Source organism: Balearica regulorum, chromosome 1 (genome assembly GCF_011004875.1).
Source record: "Balearica regulorum gibbericeps isolate bBalReg1 chromosome 1, bBalReg1.pri, whole genome shotgun sequence".
Lineage (NCBI taxonomy): Eukaryota > Metazoa > Chordata > Aves > Gruiformes > Gruidae > Balearica > Balearica regulorum.
Genome location: NC_046184.1, coordinates 30362644 through 30380669, shown reverse-complemented (window position 1 = coordinate 30380669; position 18026 = coordinate 30362644). Strand labels below are relative to the sequence as shown.

Genomic DNA, 18026 nt, shown 5'->3' with positions numbered 1-18026 from the left:
TATTGACCAGTCTCCTTTTGTTAGGCAGCGTCACTTTGGATGACTCTCTGCCTGCAGATTTTTGCACAGGTACATGGAAGCAAGTTTGAATTCATTACAGGCAGTAAATCATTCATTTGAAAAACATCTACTTGTGCATCTTCCTCTTTTAAAGAAACAAATTAATAGTTTGTGCCTGACAGACTTAAGACAATCTTTTACAAATCAACCAACAACCTAGATTTGTCTTAAAAACAGCCTCACAATTCAAAAACTTGCCCCCACCATATTTAAAGATTCACATTCCTGTCAGCTACTGATGCCATCTAGTAATTTCCTAAATTGTATGCAAGAGGATATGATTTATCTAGATTTTTCAAGAGCTGTATCTTGCCCTCTAAGCAACAGCTAAAAAATTAACACTGTCACCATACTAAAAAAAAAAAAAAAAGAAGAAGAAATCATGCTTGAGCCAAGAGTGGCAAAAGAAATTCCACCATTTTGAATGTTTCCTGTAAAGCTTAAGGCCCTCCCATCAATTACAGTTAATGTATAATTAACAGTGTTTCCAGTGGAGTTGCAATGTAAGTTTGGCATTGCAACCACAGAATACACCACACTGCGTTCAGTAAACATGCAATTAGGTTACATCACTCTTGTCTAGCTCATCAGAGCATTCCAAGATAATGGCACAGGAAAAGACCTTCCCACTACATTTGCTATTTTCGTGGAATCCACACAAGAATCCAAAGCTACAAAGCAGCTAGATACGTTTATAATCTTACTCCAGTAATTTAATCTCTATAGGATTTGAAAGGATTTTCACCTCCTTTGCTGTAACAACTGAAAAGCACGTGTATCCTTCTCTCAGCTCTCAAGAATTACTGCATCAGGCACATGCAGCTTTTCCAAGACTTGCTATAAGGGAATCTAAATTGGCATTTACACAGGAGTTTACACATGAGAAGGTTAGGAACCTGAAGTAAAAAGTGGAGCAAAAAGGAATGTCTTGCATCCCCTTCAATGTAAGCTATCCAGTCTTTCTTCTCAAAGGAGGGTGAAGAAAGAGGAAGCTGTAGTGCATTTTTCATCAAATTTTTACTATGCTTTTTTATAAGATAACTTATGGGGGGGAGAATATTCACATGTAACACGAGACCAAAGTTTAAATCTCTCCTCTACAGGATTTGCTAAGGTGACATGAATTCAGATCACATTTAGGAAAATCATGCGCTACTCAGCAGGCTTTAGAGGCACTTTCACTTTCCCCATGGCATAATGCATATTGTCTAATTGTACACAAAGTTGAACAGTTGCTGCAGGGAAGTCTGAGAAGCCAAGTGATTAGCATGCTCATCTGGGACATGCGAGACAGACTGAAAATCCTTTTCCAAATCAGAGTCTGAACCAAGACTTTTTCTGTCTTTGAAGAACATCTCAAACACTGGAGTAAATAATTTCTATGGTAAACCCAGTGAATATTTATGTCCCTAAAATAGCATGGGCACAAGAGTCACAGCAATCATCTCCAGCTTTTTTTTTTCAGCTTAGTGCCCAAGCAGCTAAATCTAGCTCCCCATATTCTGACGGTGCAAGTGTCCCGGGTGCATCCACCTGGGTCTCAACTTCAAGCAGTGGCGGAAGTGAAAGTTACCTCAGCTTTAGGTACCTACAGGAAGATCTTGTGCCTAAGGAGGTGCTTTGAAGATGCTGATGGTGTTTAAGTAGGGATTACAGTAAGAACCATCACTGTTGAACTGTGTAACTTGTTCACAGCCATAAGTGAGTAATTTTTGTGGACAAGAACCCTCTACCTTCAGATCCAAAAGAACTGCTCCAATCACTAGATATAAAGCACTGCTCCAATTACTAGACATTCCTTCCATCATCACGTGCTGTCTTAAAAAAAAATACGTTTCAACTTTTGAAAAAATAAAGAACTGGAGAAAAAAGAAAAGAAGTATAAGCAAGGATATAAAAAAGGAAAGTATAAGCAAAGATATAAAGTTGCACGTGAAATTCTTACTAAAAAATCATAAGAAAATAAGAAATCTATGATGCTGCATAAGTATGTACAATTGGAGTAGCATTCTCTGATTTTTATTTATTTACTTTTGTATAGAACCATGTTTAATGACAATCAGATTTGGCTTTGCTCTCTTGCCCCGTGTCCTAAAATGCACTTTTAAAACGCACATTTTAAAAATCAACTGGTTCATTCATGGCACAGTAATCCTGTGGGCAAATGAAGCAGCTATTATATGATCAATAACAGTTTACAAGGCACTTTGTGCATTAGTGACTGCTTTATTAAGAAGAAAAGCATTCCACATCCAGTACTATTTGTTCACTGTAGTCCCAAGAAAGGTCCAGAGTATATTTTCACAGTCACACCCAAAGCATAAGATCTGCAACTGTGACCCACATTGCAAACCCTACAAAGAGATTTTCACATCTGACAGAAGCCCAAGCTTTGATATGAAAGCAAAGGCTTTGGCTAGGCTTCAACTATCTAAAATATATCATAAGGGGATAAAGGAGGATTTTATATGATTTGAGAGAAGCCAGTAACTGTTTTCTATATCTGTAGTATACATTTCACTGATCTCTGGTCATACAGATACAAGGAAAATAAGACATTTCTATTTCTGTAAGACTGATGTAATTAGGTGTGACCTCTACGCAGGAATATTCATTTTCCACAGATTTTTGCACTTTAAAACCGAAGTAGCTGGCGTCTAATTCTAAGAAAAAAAAATCATAGGAAAAATAGTTTTTATAGCCAGCTCCACTCCAGCTATTACCAAAACCTGGTTTGTTTAATAATTACAAAATCATCTAGACCCAATAGTACTTATTCTACAAATACTACAAACTCAATGTAAGAAATAATGCTACTAAATGCAGCAAAGACTGTACAGCTTGGCCTTTGCATTAAGGGTTTGATCTCCTACACTAGGCAACCAGGTGTTTTCCAGTAAGTTAACACCTGCCACCAGCTGCAAAGACTAGCAGTGAATAGTAATTTGACCCACTACCTGCTACTCTAGTCTCTGCCAGGCTGGAAATTCATGCAGAAAACACATTCCAGTTCCCATTCCAGCAAATGATGCTAAATTATCCATGAGACTGAGTCCTTCCATTCCTGCATCCACAGAGAAGAGGAAAGGGGATGAACATCTGTCCCCTGCTCCTTTCTGGGCTGTATTAAGAAGTGACGGTCATTTGCCTTTATTTGATCTGTTTTAGACACAAAGGGGGAATAAAATGCAAGAGGATTCTGTACTTAAGAACTATCATGAGTTGAAGTAGAAAAAGGACTTTTTTGGGGAGTGGGGGTTTGAATGCTAAAAACAAATGCTATAGTCTGGCAATATGTGTTTTTTACATGCAAGACACTGAAAGTATGTTTTGAGTTCCTTTTTAGTTTTCCCCAGAAAACTGGAATTTTTTTTTTTTTCTGAAGAATATTATGAATTATCTGATAAACTATTTCAGCAGTGGGAGATAACAATTTGTGAAAACTAAAGACTGTGTGAAAATCTCCTGAGCTGAAAGAAACTGTACAGGACAAAATCTGAAGAGGGAACAAGCCTAGAGCATAGACAATAGTCTGAAGCATCTTTGTTGTTTGTGTTTCCTTTCTTAAGTCTTTCTGAGGGCAAGTGCGATATAAACCAAAAATTCAATTTTTCCTACATTCAGCTCATACCTACAACGGTTCCTAAGAGAGAAAAGACCCACGTCTCCTGTAATGCACGATTTTATCCTTTTTTGACAACTATAAGGTGGCAGACAAGGCTAATGAGGCTCAGAACTAGCCATTCAACACTATTACAGAAAGACAGCAAAGGAAAAATAAAAAGTAGTGTAACAACAATATTTTCCATGAGGTGTCAGCACAAGTATCTGAACGTATTGCTAAAGCCTTGCAAGTGCTTTTTCAGGCTGCTAAGCAGTTGCAGAGGAACAAATTTCACATGTGCGATGTAAATAACCTTTCATAGTTTATCTTTTAGTTGCTCAGTACTCAAAGTGGCATTCCTGCTCACTTTCTCTTTCCCTCTCCAACCTTCACATGCGCTACTGGAATTCTGTGTGGAATTCTCCTCTCTTCGCCTCCCTCCCCAACAGCCCTTTTCAAAATGTAACTAATATTCAATTTGCTAGCTTCGCTTTCCAGCCTCCTGTAACCTGGAAAAAAAATACACATCCCACATGTCTTTCACGTTGAATATTCATATAATTAAGAGTATTCAAATTTATCCAATGTCTCCTAGGACAACTGGGTATTTAACTGTGAACTCTTATTTCATGAGAATGAAATAGGATAAGCAATGTATCACAGAGTAAGCAGGTAATGCATGGACAGTCAGAATGACCAACAACGAATATTGTTAACACATTTAAGAAGCCCAGCATTATACTTACTCAGTAATGTGCTCTTGTATTTTCACTACACGATTTTTATATTTATTGTCCAAAAAGATGCGTGATATTCTAAAATATATGTGGCTAGATTCCATGTGAGAAAATAATGGGATTAGAAATGGTTAAATACATAACTTCAGTCTTGATAAATAACACAAGCTTTCATGTGCTTCTTGATTATCCACTAAAGATTGTTGAACATACATTTTCAAGATAATCATTATGCTTGAAATCAAGTTAAAGAAGCATGAAGCCTACTACATGAAAGGGATTACAATTACAGTACAACCTGGAAAATGAGTTCATGAGATTTTTCTATAGTCATATTTCAGCTAATTAATGTTTCACAGGGGCAAAAGAATATTTGAATACAAGGACAGGAGACCCATAAACTTCCATTTCAGGTTTCATTTCAAGTTTGACCATGTTCCTGGATAACAGCATTCAGAAATGTTAATAAGTTGGTATTAAAAAAGAAACAACAACAAAAAACAAACATAAAAAGCAAATTCAACATCTCGTATGTGTCAAACCACCATCTCACAATAACAAAGGTCAGTTGTCTCCCATTTCTTAAGTCTGACACCTGAATTTATTTTGATGACAGTTAAAATACCATACAGATGACTATGGAGGACTATTGGTAAATTCTTAAATATCAACTCTGCATCTTGCTCAGCTGGAAAGCCGAGCTACCAGCAGGAATGCAGATCGCACTGGTAGCTCCCAGTTAATTTTTTTCTGAAGTTTAATATACAATGGCAATGGCAAATTTTATATTCTTGATGAAAACGTGAAGCAGAAATGTCAGGTAACATGGATCAACAATTTGATCAGCCTCACATGTGAACAGAACTCCACAACAAACTGTAGTTCCTCAGCACAGAATAAAAGTTTATATTATATAGTTCCTTGAAGACAATTCAGTGACTTTTTTTCTTAAATGTACACATGAACAGCAATATCATACATTTTCATCTGAGAATTTTCCTCTATGTGAAAAAGCATTTCTTTCATAGACATTAGTCCTTCTAAAACAGAGCCACTTCATTTGCAAACTAAGAAAATCCTAAGAATGGAAACAGAAATGTGGCAATTTACTCACCTGCATTGGAGCCTGTCAAGTTGTAACGTGCATTCAGCTTTTTAATGATATTTTCATGGATCTGATACCAGTCACTCTCTGTGTTGCACCTAGAAAAGCGATAACTTTCTTAACTCTGAAATAAGAACACAAGTTTTTCAGATCGGCTTCACCACATATCTCTAAACAAATCCCCTTTGGTTCACAAAATTAGTAACACAACAGGAGTGAATAAAACCCCATGAAACTGTCTCAATGGAAAAGGGTGAGAGTGCTCTTACCATTTGAGAAAGGCACCATGGAAATACCTGCTTCGTGTGGCAAAGGGTGGGAGAAAGATATGAGCAATTATGCTCAGGAACTCAGCCGTGACCAAATTCATCATCTGTATAGATCTATCCTTCAGCATGAAACCACACAGAAATCTATCTTGTGACACTCAAGAGGAGACACAGGACTCAGCGCTGGTCTCAGCAGACAGAAAAATTTGTGCCCTATACTTCAAAGTTATTTAAAATAGGATGTGATCTTCAGGAGGTAGTCAGTGAAAGAGCAATTTAAATTTCAGTATACATTTAGAAAATAGCTGCTTTTCCATAAGGAAAAACTGATCATGTTCTAATGATCACTTTTCGTGGTTCAGACTGGAGTTAGTCTTAGCATCAAATCTGGTTTTGAGTGATGTTTCTTCTTCCACTGTTTTTGTTATTTTAAAACAAACAGACAAAAAATAAAAACAAAACAGAATATAATAGGCAAACCTAACAATTTGTTAACCAACAGTGAACACCTATTTGACTTTAATGTCCTGGGAGTGCAATAAGAGCCAGCCCACATGTCCACTGTCACACTAAACGGCTTTTCTGCAGCGCTGATTACAGCGGCTCTAATCCAGCACCAAGGGATAGAGAGGAGAGGAGAAAGGCTGCCTGAAAGACTTCCATGCCTTCAAGACTTGAGTGCTAACCCTGGGAGGGACAGAACGTCCTCATGTGCACAACGTGTCCCCTAGGTTTACGTACTTAGGATAGAGACGACTCCACAAAACAGTTCTTACTATAATGTCCAAGATCAGCAGGACATTACATGCACTGTGTTGCTACAACTAGAAAATTGAACTTTCTTACAATTATTATCAGCCCAAATCCATTATTTAACCAACCCTCATTTTAAAATCTACTTTCGATTTTTCATTCTGCAGCACTATCTTTTACACTTTTGTTGTTGCCATCATATAATTGTTTCATTACACAAAAAGATACTCTGCCTGCTTTTTTCTGTAGTTATAAAGTACTTGCTCTAGCTGCCTAGGCAGCACAAGGTGTTTAAACAAGTCCTAAAAGAACTTCATGTTGCCATAAATAGAGCACTCCAGAAGCTCTTACAAGGATGTGAAAAATGCTCACACACACACAAAGATCTAAATGTAACCTTTATCTTTAATATTATCCCACTTCGTAAACACATCTGTAGAACTAGCCAAAATTTCCAAACCGTGACAAAAAAAAATAAAGAAAAGAAATTAGCTACTACACTTTTTTGGAACAGAACGGAGCTACAGATATTTACTCGCACTGCATTTAACACCACTGCTTCTGAAGCAAACTGACTCTAAGATACTTATAAAAATTAAGAAAAAAATATTCCTTACATGTATACTTTTAAGACGAGGTCATCCTTTGAATCTCCTGCCAGCAAATCTGCAATACTGAGGACTGCACAGCCAAAGGGCCGTCTATATTGTACGTTGCAGGAATTTTTCTTTTCTCCAGCTCCCATTCGTCCTGCCAAACAAAATACATATTTGATAATCCATGGAACTGTCTCTCTTAAAACCCCAGAAGGAAGACAGAGAGCAGTCCAGCTCAGTAAGGTGACAGATCTGAGTAGACGATCTGTCTACCGAGTAGACGATTCTGTCACAGCGAATCTGGTCCGTCTTTATACTATATTAGGATAACAAATGACACAGGAAGTCTACTAAATATGTGATGATCTTGAAAGGTCTCAGACCAGAGGTACTGCTCATCCTCTCATGACCTCCACTCAACAAACTTTCTGATACCCAGTGATAGCACACTCATGGCACCACCAAATTAAATTTAGAGTTCAGACATGACAGAGTGTTCAACATTTGCTGTCCAATAAGAATTATTTTACTGTGGTTGTTGCTACTTATGATTTATACGAGCGGTGTTGCGATTGAGCCATTACAATTTAGTAATCAAATGCTGCTTTCAAACAGGCAACTGGCTGGCAAGGGGATAATCAACCAGCTGCAGAAAAATCAAGCAAAGATGAAACACGGGGAGGAAAGATGACAAAGGACAGAAGTATAATTTATGATAAGGAAAGCAAGAAGGCAGCCAAGGAAAACAGATTTGAAACAAAATATTTTTCCTAGCCTTTTCTATTTGATTTAAATACAATTGATCAATTTTCTCACTGTGTTCCTGGCATTTGCAACTGCCCTCTTTCTAACCATTTTATTCAATTGTGCACTGGCAGCTATGTGTCTTTCCCACCAAGTCTGAATTTCTGACAAGAAAAGCCTATGGTTGCAGTCGCTGCAGGGCGATGCCTCCTCCAAATGTTCCTATGCGTCACAGCAGCTGGAAGAGTAATTGTTCATTTTCACACCACGCAGCATATAAATCTTATTTTAACTTTTTAATATTTCAGTCGTTCATTTATAAACTTGACTGAGAATATATTTGAAAATTATACAATAGGAAAAATTCTACTCCTTATTCTTCTTTGAAGCATTGATTCTTACCAAATATACTTACATTACATCAGAGTTTACCATACCTGTTCCCAGTCCTTGCCAATAAAAACAAAACACAATATTTTGATACTCTGGTGAAATACTAGAACAGCATGAAAATACAAGGAAAAATTACTCCTCAAAGCTGTAAAATAGTGTTTACTTTGTAACAAGTTCTTTCTGAACTCAGCACAAGTTAGAGTGACTATGTTTCAAACCAAAATATCTTTCCAAAATAGGAACAAAAGTTGTATTTAGTATTGCACTGATCCAACTGCAGAGGCAGTTTACAAAGAAAACAATACACCTAAGAGGTCAGAAGCAGACCCGAAGATTGTTTCACATCAGTACAGCCCAGAAGATAACTTCTTAAAATAAATACCTAACACAAACGTATACTTTTCTTCCACTTTGATCTAGAGGACTTGATCTCTTGTCTACAGCATCAGCAATTAAAATTATTATGAGACTTTCTCCACTCCTTTCCCCTCTCCTCCTTTTTCAAGGGGTCAGGGAGAAGACAAAATTTATCTGAATAATTTCAGATATACATCAGACATTATACCCTAATTAGGTACATTAAATTTCCAGGCAAGTTTTTCTATGAACAAAGGATGCTTGAAATTACTCTCTTTGGAACAAGAATGGACTCCCCAAAGACAACTCCATCATTTTAACACAGTTCATATTTGACACTTTCATTTTGTTTTGTGATAGTAACAAAATACCCTGCATCTCAACTCAGTTAGCAGTACACTTAAAAATGACACAAAAACAATGCTGAGAAATCCAAAGCATTTTTCCATCAAAAACTGGGCATTTTCTTTTCCAAAAATTTATTCAAAGGCCTAGCTAATCTAAGAAATCTCAAAGCTGACCCCAAGCAGGTTTTTTTTTTACTGTCATATGTCTAACAAACGTACGATTTCTACTCACAGACAATTATACCTACCTATTCGGATAATGTGCACAGTGATATAGATGTCCTTCCTGAGTTCACTGCTACCCAAATCCTGCACAAGATCAGAACCTCGTTATTTCTGACTCCTGATTAACATGCAACATTTAAAGAGATCTTTAGACACTGCTTTCACTGCCAGCGAAAGTGATAAGTGAGCAGTGAGTTCATTTACACAACATTAACAAATTATCCCTTTAACACTTTAAATTGGCGGTCACGCACTCAAAACAACTGTCCTAAAATATCACAGGCTAGGATATGCTGTAATGCAGCAAAACCAGTGGGAGGACACAAGAGACTTGCTGTGTGCCTTGACAGCAACGATGTGTTTGTGCACAATTCCTGATATTCTGAAAGTACAGAGTGTGCTGCACAAAGAATCTGTTGGGTGTAAAATGCACGAGTAGGAAAACTCACTGGTCCTTGTTGCAGGGAGACAGACTGGTACTTATGCCCACGTGGAAGTTTAGATGAGTTCCACATACTGCCACAAAACATTCAAGTTGGGAGTTCAACAATGCACTTCACCCAGCCTTTAGAGTTATGTTCATAACAATGTAAAAGCTTAGGGAGCAGTTCCAAGTCAACCACAGAAGAACAATTTAATCCAACTTCTATTTTCAATATCCAGCACAACAAAGCTTGAGAGTAGGAAGAACTCACCACAAAGAGAGAACAGTGTCTTTCAGGCTTTTCTGGACATTTTGGCAAACCATTTCTATTCAGTCTTAAAAAAAATCTTTCGCTGTAAGAAAACAAATATGACAGGTATGTTGAACAACACTACAGCAAAGTAGATCTCATTTTGATCTTTCTAGATGCAACCTTCCTCAAGATATAAGAATGAAATAATTTCTTTCTAAAACTCTCAGCTGTAATCAATAAAAAATAAGAAAGGGGAAACTAGTGAAGGGTGGTGATTTACTTAATCATCTAACAAAATTAGTGAAAATTCTATAAAAAAATAGAAGACTGATTGTCATTTGGAAAAATGCTATTGTATAGCCTGGCACACAGAGAAACACAACCAGTAAAATCCATTTATCCTAGAACTGAAATTAGATACGTAGTACGTTGGTATTGATTCTTACTAAACAAATGTCAACATTGCCACACTTGCATTCAACCAATATTTGTTTTTATAGATAGGAAGATGATCAGTGGGGACGTTTTTCCTACTTAACTCTATCAAAATCTCTCTCTAGAGTATACTGATTTTAGCAGTCTTGTAAGAGTCTTGGAAATTCCAGCAAGGCCAATTTCATTTTCGGAATTCTGTTTTGCAATCTACTCTGGGGTGCTAAATGCTGCAGCTGATATAGGTACTGATACCACTAGTAGGGAGATAAGAGAATTCTTATTTCAGAATAAAAGAGGGCATAAGATCCCAGTGAAAGAGAAATTATTTTTTGAAAAATTCCTTTTTGATAGTAGGTTCATTATGGATAACCTCTGAACAAACTTGGCAAATCATGCATGGAAAATTTATGAAAAAACCCAAACTTTCCATGCTTTGTATAATTTTCTCCGAGACACAGCCTCATAGGAAATGTAACAATCATATTCCTGCAGTGAGAGACGTGGAAGATGGGAAAAGCAAAGAAGTCAGAAGTATCATGTACGTTTCTCTTTGTGCTCTCAGCCCCAGCCAGCCAACCAGAGTGTGGATACCCTGTAATGCTCAAATCAAAACCAAAGTTTCCAAAGTGGAACTAGTTTTTTTCTCGGCTGTATCCACCTCTTCTGCTTATCCCAGAGGCTAAACATGGTTCACTACTGCTCTATACCATCCACAGCTTTTTAAAATGCAGCTGGAAAATCACTAGGAATATGTTGGATAAGATCCAGCTCAATAGAGACTAATTAAATCTTTATTTAACCAGTATTTGCCTTGTAGAAAATCTGCATCGATCATTCACAGTATCAGTCATTCACATTGAAAGGGACCTCAAACAGCCTCTAAGTCCAACCTCCTGCTCAAAGCAGGGTCAGCTATAAGGTCAGACTAGCTTGCTCAGAGCTTTACCCAGTCGAGTCTTGAAAACCTTCAGTTATGGAGACCACACAGCCACTCCAGAAAACCCATTCCAGTGTCTCACTATTCTCAATTTTTTCCTTATATCCAGATGGACAGTTTCTTGTTTCAACTTATATCCCTTGTCTGTCATTATCCCACCATGCACTATTGACATTATTGATCTTCTTGTAGGTACAGGCAGGTGACTTAGCTCCCCTCAAAACTGTTTCTTCTCCAGCCTGAACAAGCTCCACCATCTCAGCCTGACCTCCCAGGGCAGGAGCTCCTGCCCATAAACAACAGGAGGCTTCTGCTGAACTCACTTCAGTTCATAAATATCAGTTTTGTACTGGAGGATCCAAAACTGGCATGGTCTAACCAATGCTGGGCAGGGGATGATCGCTGCCCTTAAGCAACTGGCCGTGTTCTTGTTGACACAGCCCAGGATGCTCTTACACTCAAGAACACAATTCTTAAGACCTATATCTGGAGAATGCCTTAATTTTTTTATATGCCAGCTATCCCTGCTGAAACTACAAACACTTAAACTTTTTTACTGTGATTATTTGAAAGCATTTGTGCAATCCTCAGCTATGCAGCTTTTTTATCAGACAGCATAAAAGGCAAAACCTAAGACTGGTGGAGTTGAACTCAAATACCTCAAAGTGCATGAAAATGCTATTTTCTCAGAAACATTCATGTTTTATGATACAGCCAACTTCTGCAGCTTAGGTCTCCATGGAAACTTTAAAATTGAGTTTTAAAGACTGTTTATGAGAGAGTATTTTTACAGAGAAACAAGTTGGTATTTTGCTGTTGATTTAAAAATGGTTTTCAAAATAATTCTGCCCTTTCATTTGGATTTAGCTCATTTGCAATATTGGAAAATACAGTTAAAAAAAGTACAGACCTTTGTTTATAGGTCTCATACAAAGTTATTGTACATTGAACAAGAATTATTATTTATATTACCAAAGCAGCTAAAGCTTTAGGACCCCATTATGTTGGGCACCATGCAAAACTGAATAAAAAGAAAAAAGTCTCTGTTCCAGCAGTAACAATACAGCTTCTGTGCACTGAAGCCTGAGTGCATTGGTATGCATCAATACAAATTTGGCCAATACAAGGTGATTCTGAATTTTACCATCTTATCTTCAGTCTGTAGAACTATTTAAAAGTAATACATACGCACACACCACTTTTCACTACATTTTTTGTCTTTAAAGCAACCACTAGACATGTTGGTTCAAAAAAAGCCAACCATTCAACAAGAAACTGTCTTGCTATGGATAAGCTGTCTTCATAATTCACCTATGAACTGGCAAATACTGAAATTAAATGGGACTGTATTCTATATTTACTGAAGCTTACATTCTGCAGAAACAAAGGCACATCTTTTGAAAGCTTCCTACTCACATCCACTATGATATGAAATTTTCAAGCTCTGCTTATACTCACAGACCATGAGATTATGATTCATAACACAATTAAAAGCCAAGGACTTTTGTCATGCCACAAAGAAACGCACTGATTGCAACAGACATGTAATGGTTATGCAGATCTAATTTCCTCATTTGAATTTGAAATTGTTAGACTGAAGCATAGGACCCAGTGGCAATGAAAAAGGCAAACCCAAAACAACAAATAAAAAAATAAAAATCTTAATCCCTGTTCAGTGCTTTGAAACATTTTTTTCCTTGAAACGTATCACAATACCAGTGAGAGCTCAGATTAAAATGGTTATCTTTGAACATTACCAGGGAGCAAATGCAAGCAGTTAGACTTGTAAGATTATGGGAAAAAAATGGCAATGTTACATCTAAGTATAGAGAGCATGTGTGTTTATATACCATTTCAAAGGATTTCTATAGAGACAAACAGGTTAGAAAACGGTTGAGGAAAGTAAACAGCCTTCCTGAAACAAAATAAAGACACAATTCCCAAGATCTGAAAGCTTGGCTTCAAACAGCAGCAAAAGCTCCAGAGGGTTAAATCTAGGTCTAGTATCTTACTGCACAGCAGTTCTCAGCAGTCAGTTACACGTACGCGTATATACGGCAGATACACGAGCAGTACCCCAAAGCAGAAATACCTTCCCTTTGTATTAAGACGATTTGATTCTAGTTTAGACTGCCATGAATTTTTTATGAGCACCAATCTTGCCACTTAAACATGCTGTACACATTTAAACTCTGCTGTCTTCCTGCTGAAAATAATGAAATAACTAATGCTGGAGAGATTAATTTAAGAAGGTCAACAAGGGATTTTTGTACCGTAACTTCCCATGTATTAGTGAAGCAACAATGTGTTCCAAATCAACATGCATTTAAAAAAGACACAGCCACAAACTGTTCTATTTTCGTAAGTGACCCCTACTTCCTTAGTACTAGCAGGAAAACATTACCAGTCACGTTACCAGTCTAGACAGATTGCTTGTTCTATGATTTATAAACACACTATCAAAAAAGAACCAGCCAGATTTATACCACACAGCATATTCTTGTGGTAAAGCTATGTCATCAAGTAGTCATAGTTCTCAGTATAGCTTCACTTTCAGACATCTTTACATAATGCTCTCTACTTAAATATAGGTTACAGTGATTTCTAAAGCAAACAATGACAATAAGAGAATACTGCCACATAATTCACCAGCTCAAGCTTATCGCATTCCAGAACACCGTTAATGGGCGTTCATGAAGAACTTGAATCTGAATTAACTTCATTTACAGCTAAAGGCTCATTGACTTCATAAAACCACGATCAGACGCAAAATGTTACCCTCATACTTAGTGGTGAAATGCAGATAAACGTGGTACACCATGTCATAAGTTACTGAAGTAAAGGTAATAAAGCTTTAGAAGTATATTCTTAATCAGAGAATAACTGAAAGATAAATGTGCCAACATGACTTAACAGTACAAGCTGTTCCACAGCTGTTCCACAGTTCCAGGTTGCTCCTGTATTTTATCTCTGTTATGCACTTATGAAAAGCATACCCAAATTTCTAACTGTAAAATAAGTAGCAATGAGCAAAGGGAGAGAGAAAAGGAAGAATGAGTACTATAAAAATAAGATTTCAGCCAATTTCAGATAAAGATTAAAGCATTAACACCAACAAAAATCAAACAATATTATGATGTTATATTAAAGCTTATAATTCCACCTCTCCTAGCCATGCTGACAACATAGGGGAAGAAGAAAAACATTTTCAAATACTAGCTTTATGCTGTGGAGCCCAATTTCACTTGGTTAGCTGTACAGTTCACAAGGAAAAAAGGAAAAGCAGAAAGGGAGATGGGAGGGAAAGAAAACCAGACATATGTAGCCACATCAAGCTCCTGCTCCCATCTTCTATCTCTTTATTAACTGAAGACAGCCTTGAGAAATTAATTTTTACGAACATACCCTACATTATTTTAGATATTTGCACCTGCATTTTAACTGAAAGGTGGCATCACACATTTCTTGAAAAGAGTTAGGAAGCAGTAATATTAAATTATTTTTGTGAGGTACCAGGAGCCAGAGAAAGACAATACAGACAGCATACCAGAATCTATCAGCAGGTATTTACAACTAAAGAAACAACATACACCAGAAGCTCGAGCTCTCACTATTGGTGAGCTTAGTCTGCCACCACAGATAAACATTTTGCAGCACAGCATTATCAGTGCACAGACCTACAGATCCTTTAAGCTGAATTACAGTCTTGATTATTATCCTAGTCACTGACTGAGGTAACAGCATGGATACAAGCAGATTTGCTGTATTTTTCCCCAAAGATGGAAATGAAACTTGAAGAGAGAAGGAGGAACTGGCAAAAGTGAAAGGAAACAACAGCATTTAAGAAAACTCTCCTCCCTCCAATGACACCTGGGCTCCTATGTATTCATCACCATTTGGGGGTTTACAAACGGCAGGTCTGTATTTTTGCGCTGGCCCTAACATGCCTTTTGCCCATAAGCCAGTGCAACTGCAACCTATTCTCAGCAAGATCATCTGTGAACCCCCCAGAATACCACTGGCGCTCAATGTATCTCATCATTTCCTAAATCTGTCACAAATTTGTCACGGCTGGTGCACATATCCCTACTCTAACACTGCATTCATTTCTGAATGTAACTAATGGTTGAAGCTCCACCAGCTACAAGACAGGTCATCTCTTGCAGTGCTTTCTTCATTGCAATTAAAACCAATTATTTCTCCTATTACTTTTCAATTTTTACACTGCAAACAGTAAGAGGGTTATTTGTTAATGCATATGAGAGACCTAATTGATAGCATAGGTTGGTTTGTCTGCTTTAAAGAAGCATCTATCTACACAAGATCAGATCAAAGAGCTATATAAGCTAGCATCCTTACTCCAACCACAGCAAGAAGATAAATTTGAGATATCTTTAAAGAGTAGATAGGTAGGAACATTTGTTTCACTGAATATGGGTATTCATGAGAGGAACTGATAAGCTACATCATGAAATACATCATGAAATGAACATCTGTACTTGTTGATTTGGGGGTATATGAAAGATACAATTAAAACCAGGCTCTGTCTCCCCATAAAATACAAACCAAAACTCTTGCAAAAGCATTTTCTTGCTTGACCTCACTCGTGCCTTTTTTTAGAAACTCATTCCTACCATATCTACCTCATTTTACTTATCCACAAGTGTAGTTATTTTGCTGCAAAGTCACATGCAGCAGCTCCCGTACAACTGCTGAATAGGACAGCCCAGGCAGTCAGGCCAATGCAAAAAGGCTTGCTGAAACGCCAGCTCCTCAAAAAATATTTGGAACGCTACCTGAAGTAAAATGTTATTCTCTTGCAATTCAAGAATGGTCAAGTATTTAAAGAGCAATTTATCAAAAACGTCTCATTAATGACAGCAAATTACACAGCACTGCACAGAGTCAGATTACATGCATGATTTGTAAAAAGAATTATCATTAAAACATCTAGAACCTCTTAAAGCCAGGGCAAACCCTTTTGATCACCTGGCAATGAAGGGCAATAGAAGTCTGTAGAAAAGACATTTATTACAGAAACTCCCACAAGGCCAAAACATTTGGCAGGAGGATGCAGCGGTGCCAAACATTCCTTTCATACACATTCTTCTCACTACATAAATCATATCTGCTTATACTATTGCTGTTGATGAATCTGTAAAACTGAGCTACACAAAAAAAACCAACAACTTGTGAGGGATAAATAAAATATATTTTTGCTATTGATATCTGAAAGCTAAAAAAAAAATTAAATATTAATAGGTATGATGGAGAAAGAGGACAGACCTATAGAAATCTTTGTAAGATAGCAACCCACTGGTTTTGAAATTACCATTGGTCATGGCATGGTCCTGTGAAGAGTTTCTAAATCCAGAACAGTTTTCAGGCCAAAACCAGACACAGAGAAAGAAAAATAAAATTAAATCCTCCTCACACCATAACGTGAGTAGCCTGAATACTCATGGGGTATCTCAGAGGCTCAAGTTCCCATGTTCGATTATTGCATCTTGAGTACTTTATGGGTCAGGCCATTAGTTACAGTGAATGTGTCTTTTTAGTCTACTTTTGGAACTGTTTTCTTTGTAAAACAACAAATGAAAATGTAATTAATGGGGCACACTGACTGACTGGGCCAGCACTTTAGTGTTCTTACCTCTGACATGGAGGAACTCCACAGCAGGCTGTTCAAGTCACTATTCTCAAGCAAAAAGAATTATTCACCTGAGGCACATCCTTCACATTTCCAGTCTGACTGGGAATAAGAAACAACTTTTTTGCTAATCTCCTCTGACAACTCCTACTCCAGAATTTCTCCTCGTCTAGGATCCAAGCAGAGGAGAAGCCCTATGATTTTTACTACTTCACTACTCCTGCCAAGAAAAGGCCGACTGGCTATATATGTCCTGACTATATTTTTGCATGTAGGAATCTTTCTGCTCACAATGAATAACTGGAAAAAATGAGGCACATTTTCTGAAGGGAAGCTTTTGTAATTTCTGGAACTTCAGACTTCTCTTTTAAGCTGCTTTTTATAATCCTGTGTTTACTTCCAATTACAATCATACCAAATACATTCTTGTCCACAAGGGCAAATTACCTGGTGTCTTTAAAGCCAATAATGAAATAATTAAGCCTATTTATACACTGTGTATATATATCTATATCAATATAAAGGATGACATAAATTAAAAAAATAGCAACCACATTCACAAGAGTACATACCAAGTTACCCATCTAAAGAGGTATTTTTATTTCAAATGCTAAAGGATTGTTAACAGAGCAGTGGCTGCTCTCTTGCCAAAGTGATCTCGTTTCCTACGAGGTGTTTCAGCCCTCATGCTAAAATCAGGACTGCCTTCTGAATGAGCAGGAAGTAAATAAAACCAGGTTGGTTTTGGTTTATCTTGTTTCTGAGGAGGGACAAAACAGAGTAATAAGTGACTACACTAGAATGGAGGACTCTTAAGAGTCTGCTAGCCAGAAAAACTAAGATGCTTCACCTCCTGCATCTATAAGGTATAGTTACATACGCATTAATTTTGTGTAATTCACTGTAGCACAGTTTTAATGAGATATTTTTGTGCACGTTGCACAGAAAACTGAAAATAACACTGAGCTACCCTATGCTGTGATCCAGTAAAAGTGTAGATTATGCTTTTTTTGAAGTATTATAAAGGAAAAATAGCCCTGAGCTAGTTCATGGCTTCTGGTTCCCACAGGGTGCTCCCTCTACCAGAAACTCTGCTAGCTTCTTTCGCTCAAATCCCTGTCCTGCATAACAGGCACG

General features: G+C 37.3%; 1 protein-coding gene across 2 annotated transcripts in view; it reads right to left on the bottom strand.

Annotated features, from left to right (window-relative positions):
- The window catches only part of DOCK4 (dedicator of cytokinesis 4), a 259671-nt gene that overhangs the window by 123689 nt on the left and 117956 nt on the right, over window positions 1-18026 (bottom strand). For both annotated transcript variants that reach the window (XM_075744140.1, XM_075744149.1), the window contains exons 9-12: window positions 9886-9967; window positions 9214-9274; window positions 7146-7278; window positions 5516-5604 (exon numbers count right to left, since the gene is read on the bottom strand). In XM_075744140.1, coding sequence (XP_075600255.1) covers window positions 5516-5604; window positions 7146-7278; window positions 9214-9274; window positions 9886-9967 — 365 coding nt within the window. The remainder of the gene's footprint in view (window positions 1-5515; window positions 5605-7145; window positions 7279-9213; window positions 9275-9885; window positions 9968-18026) is intronic.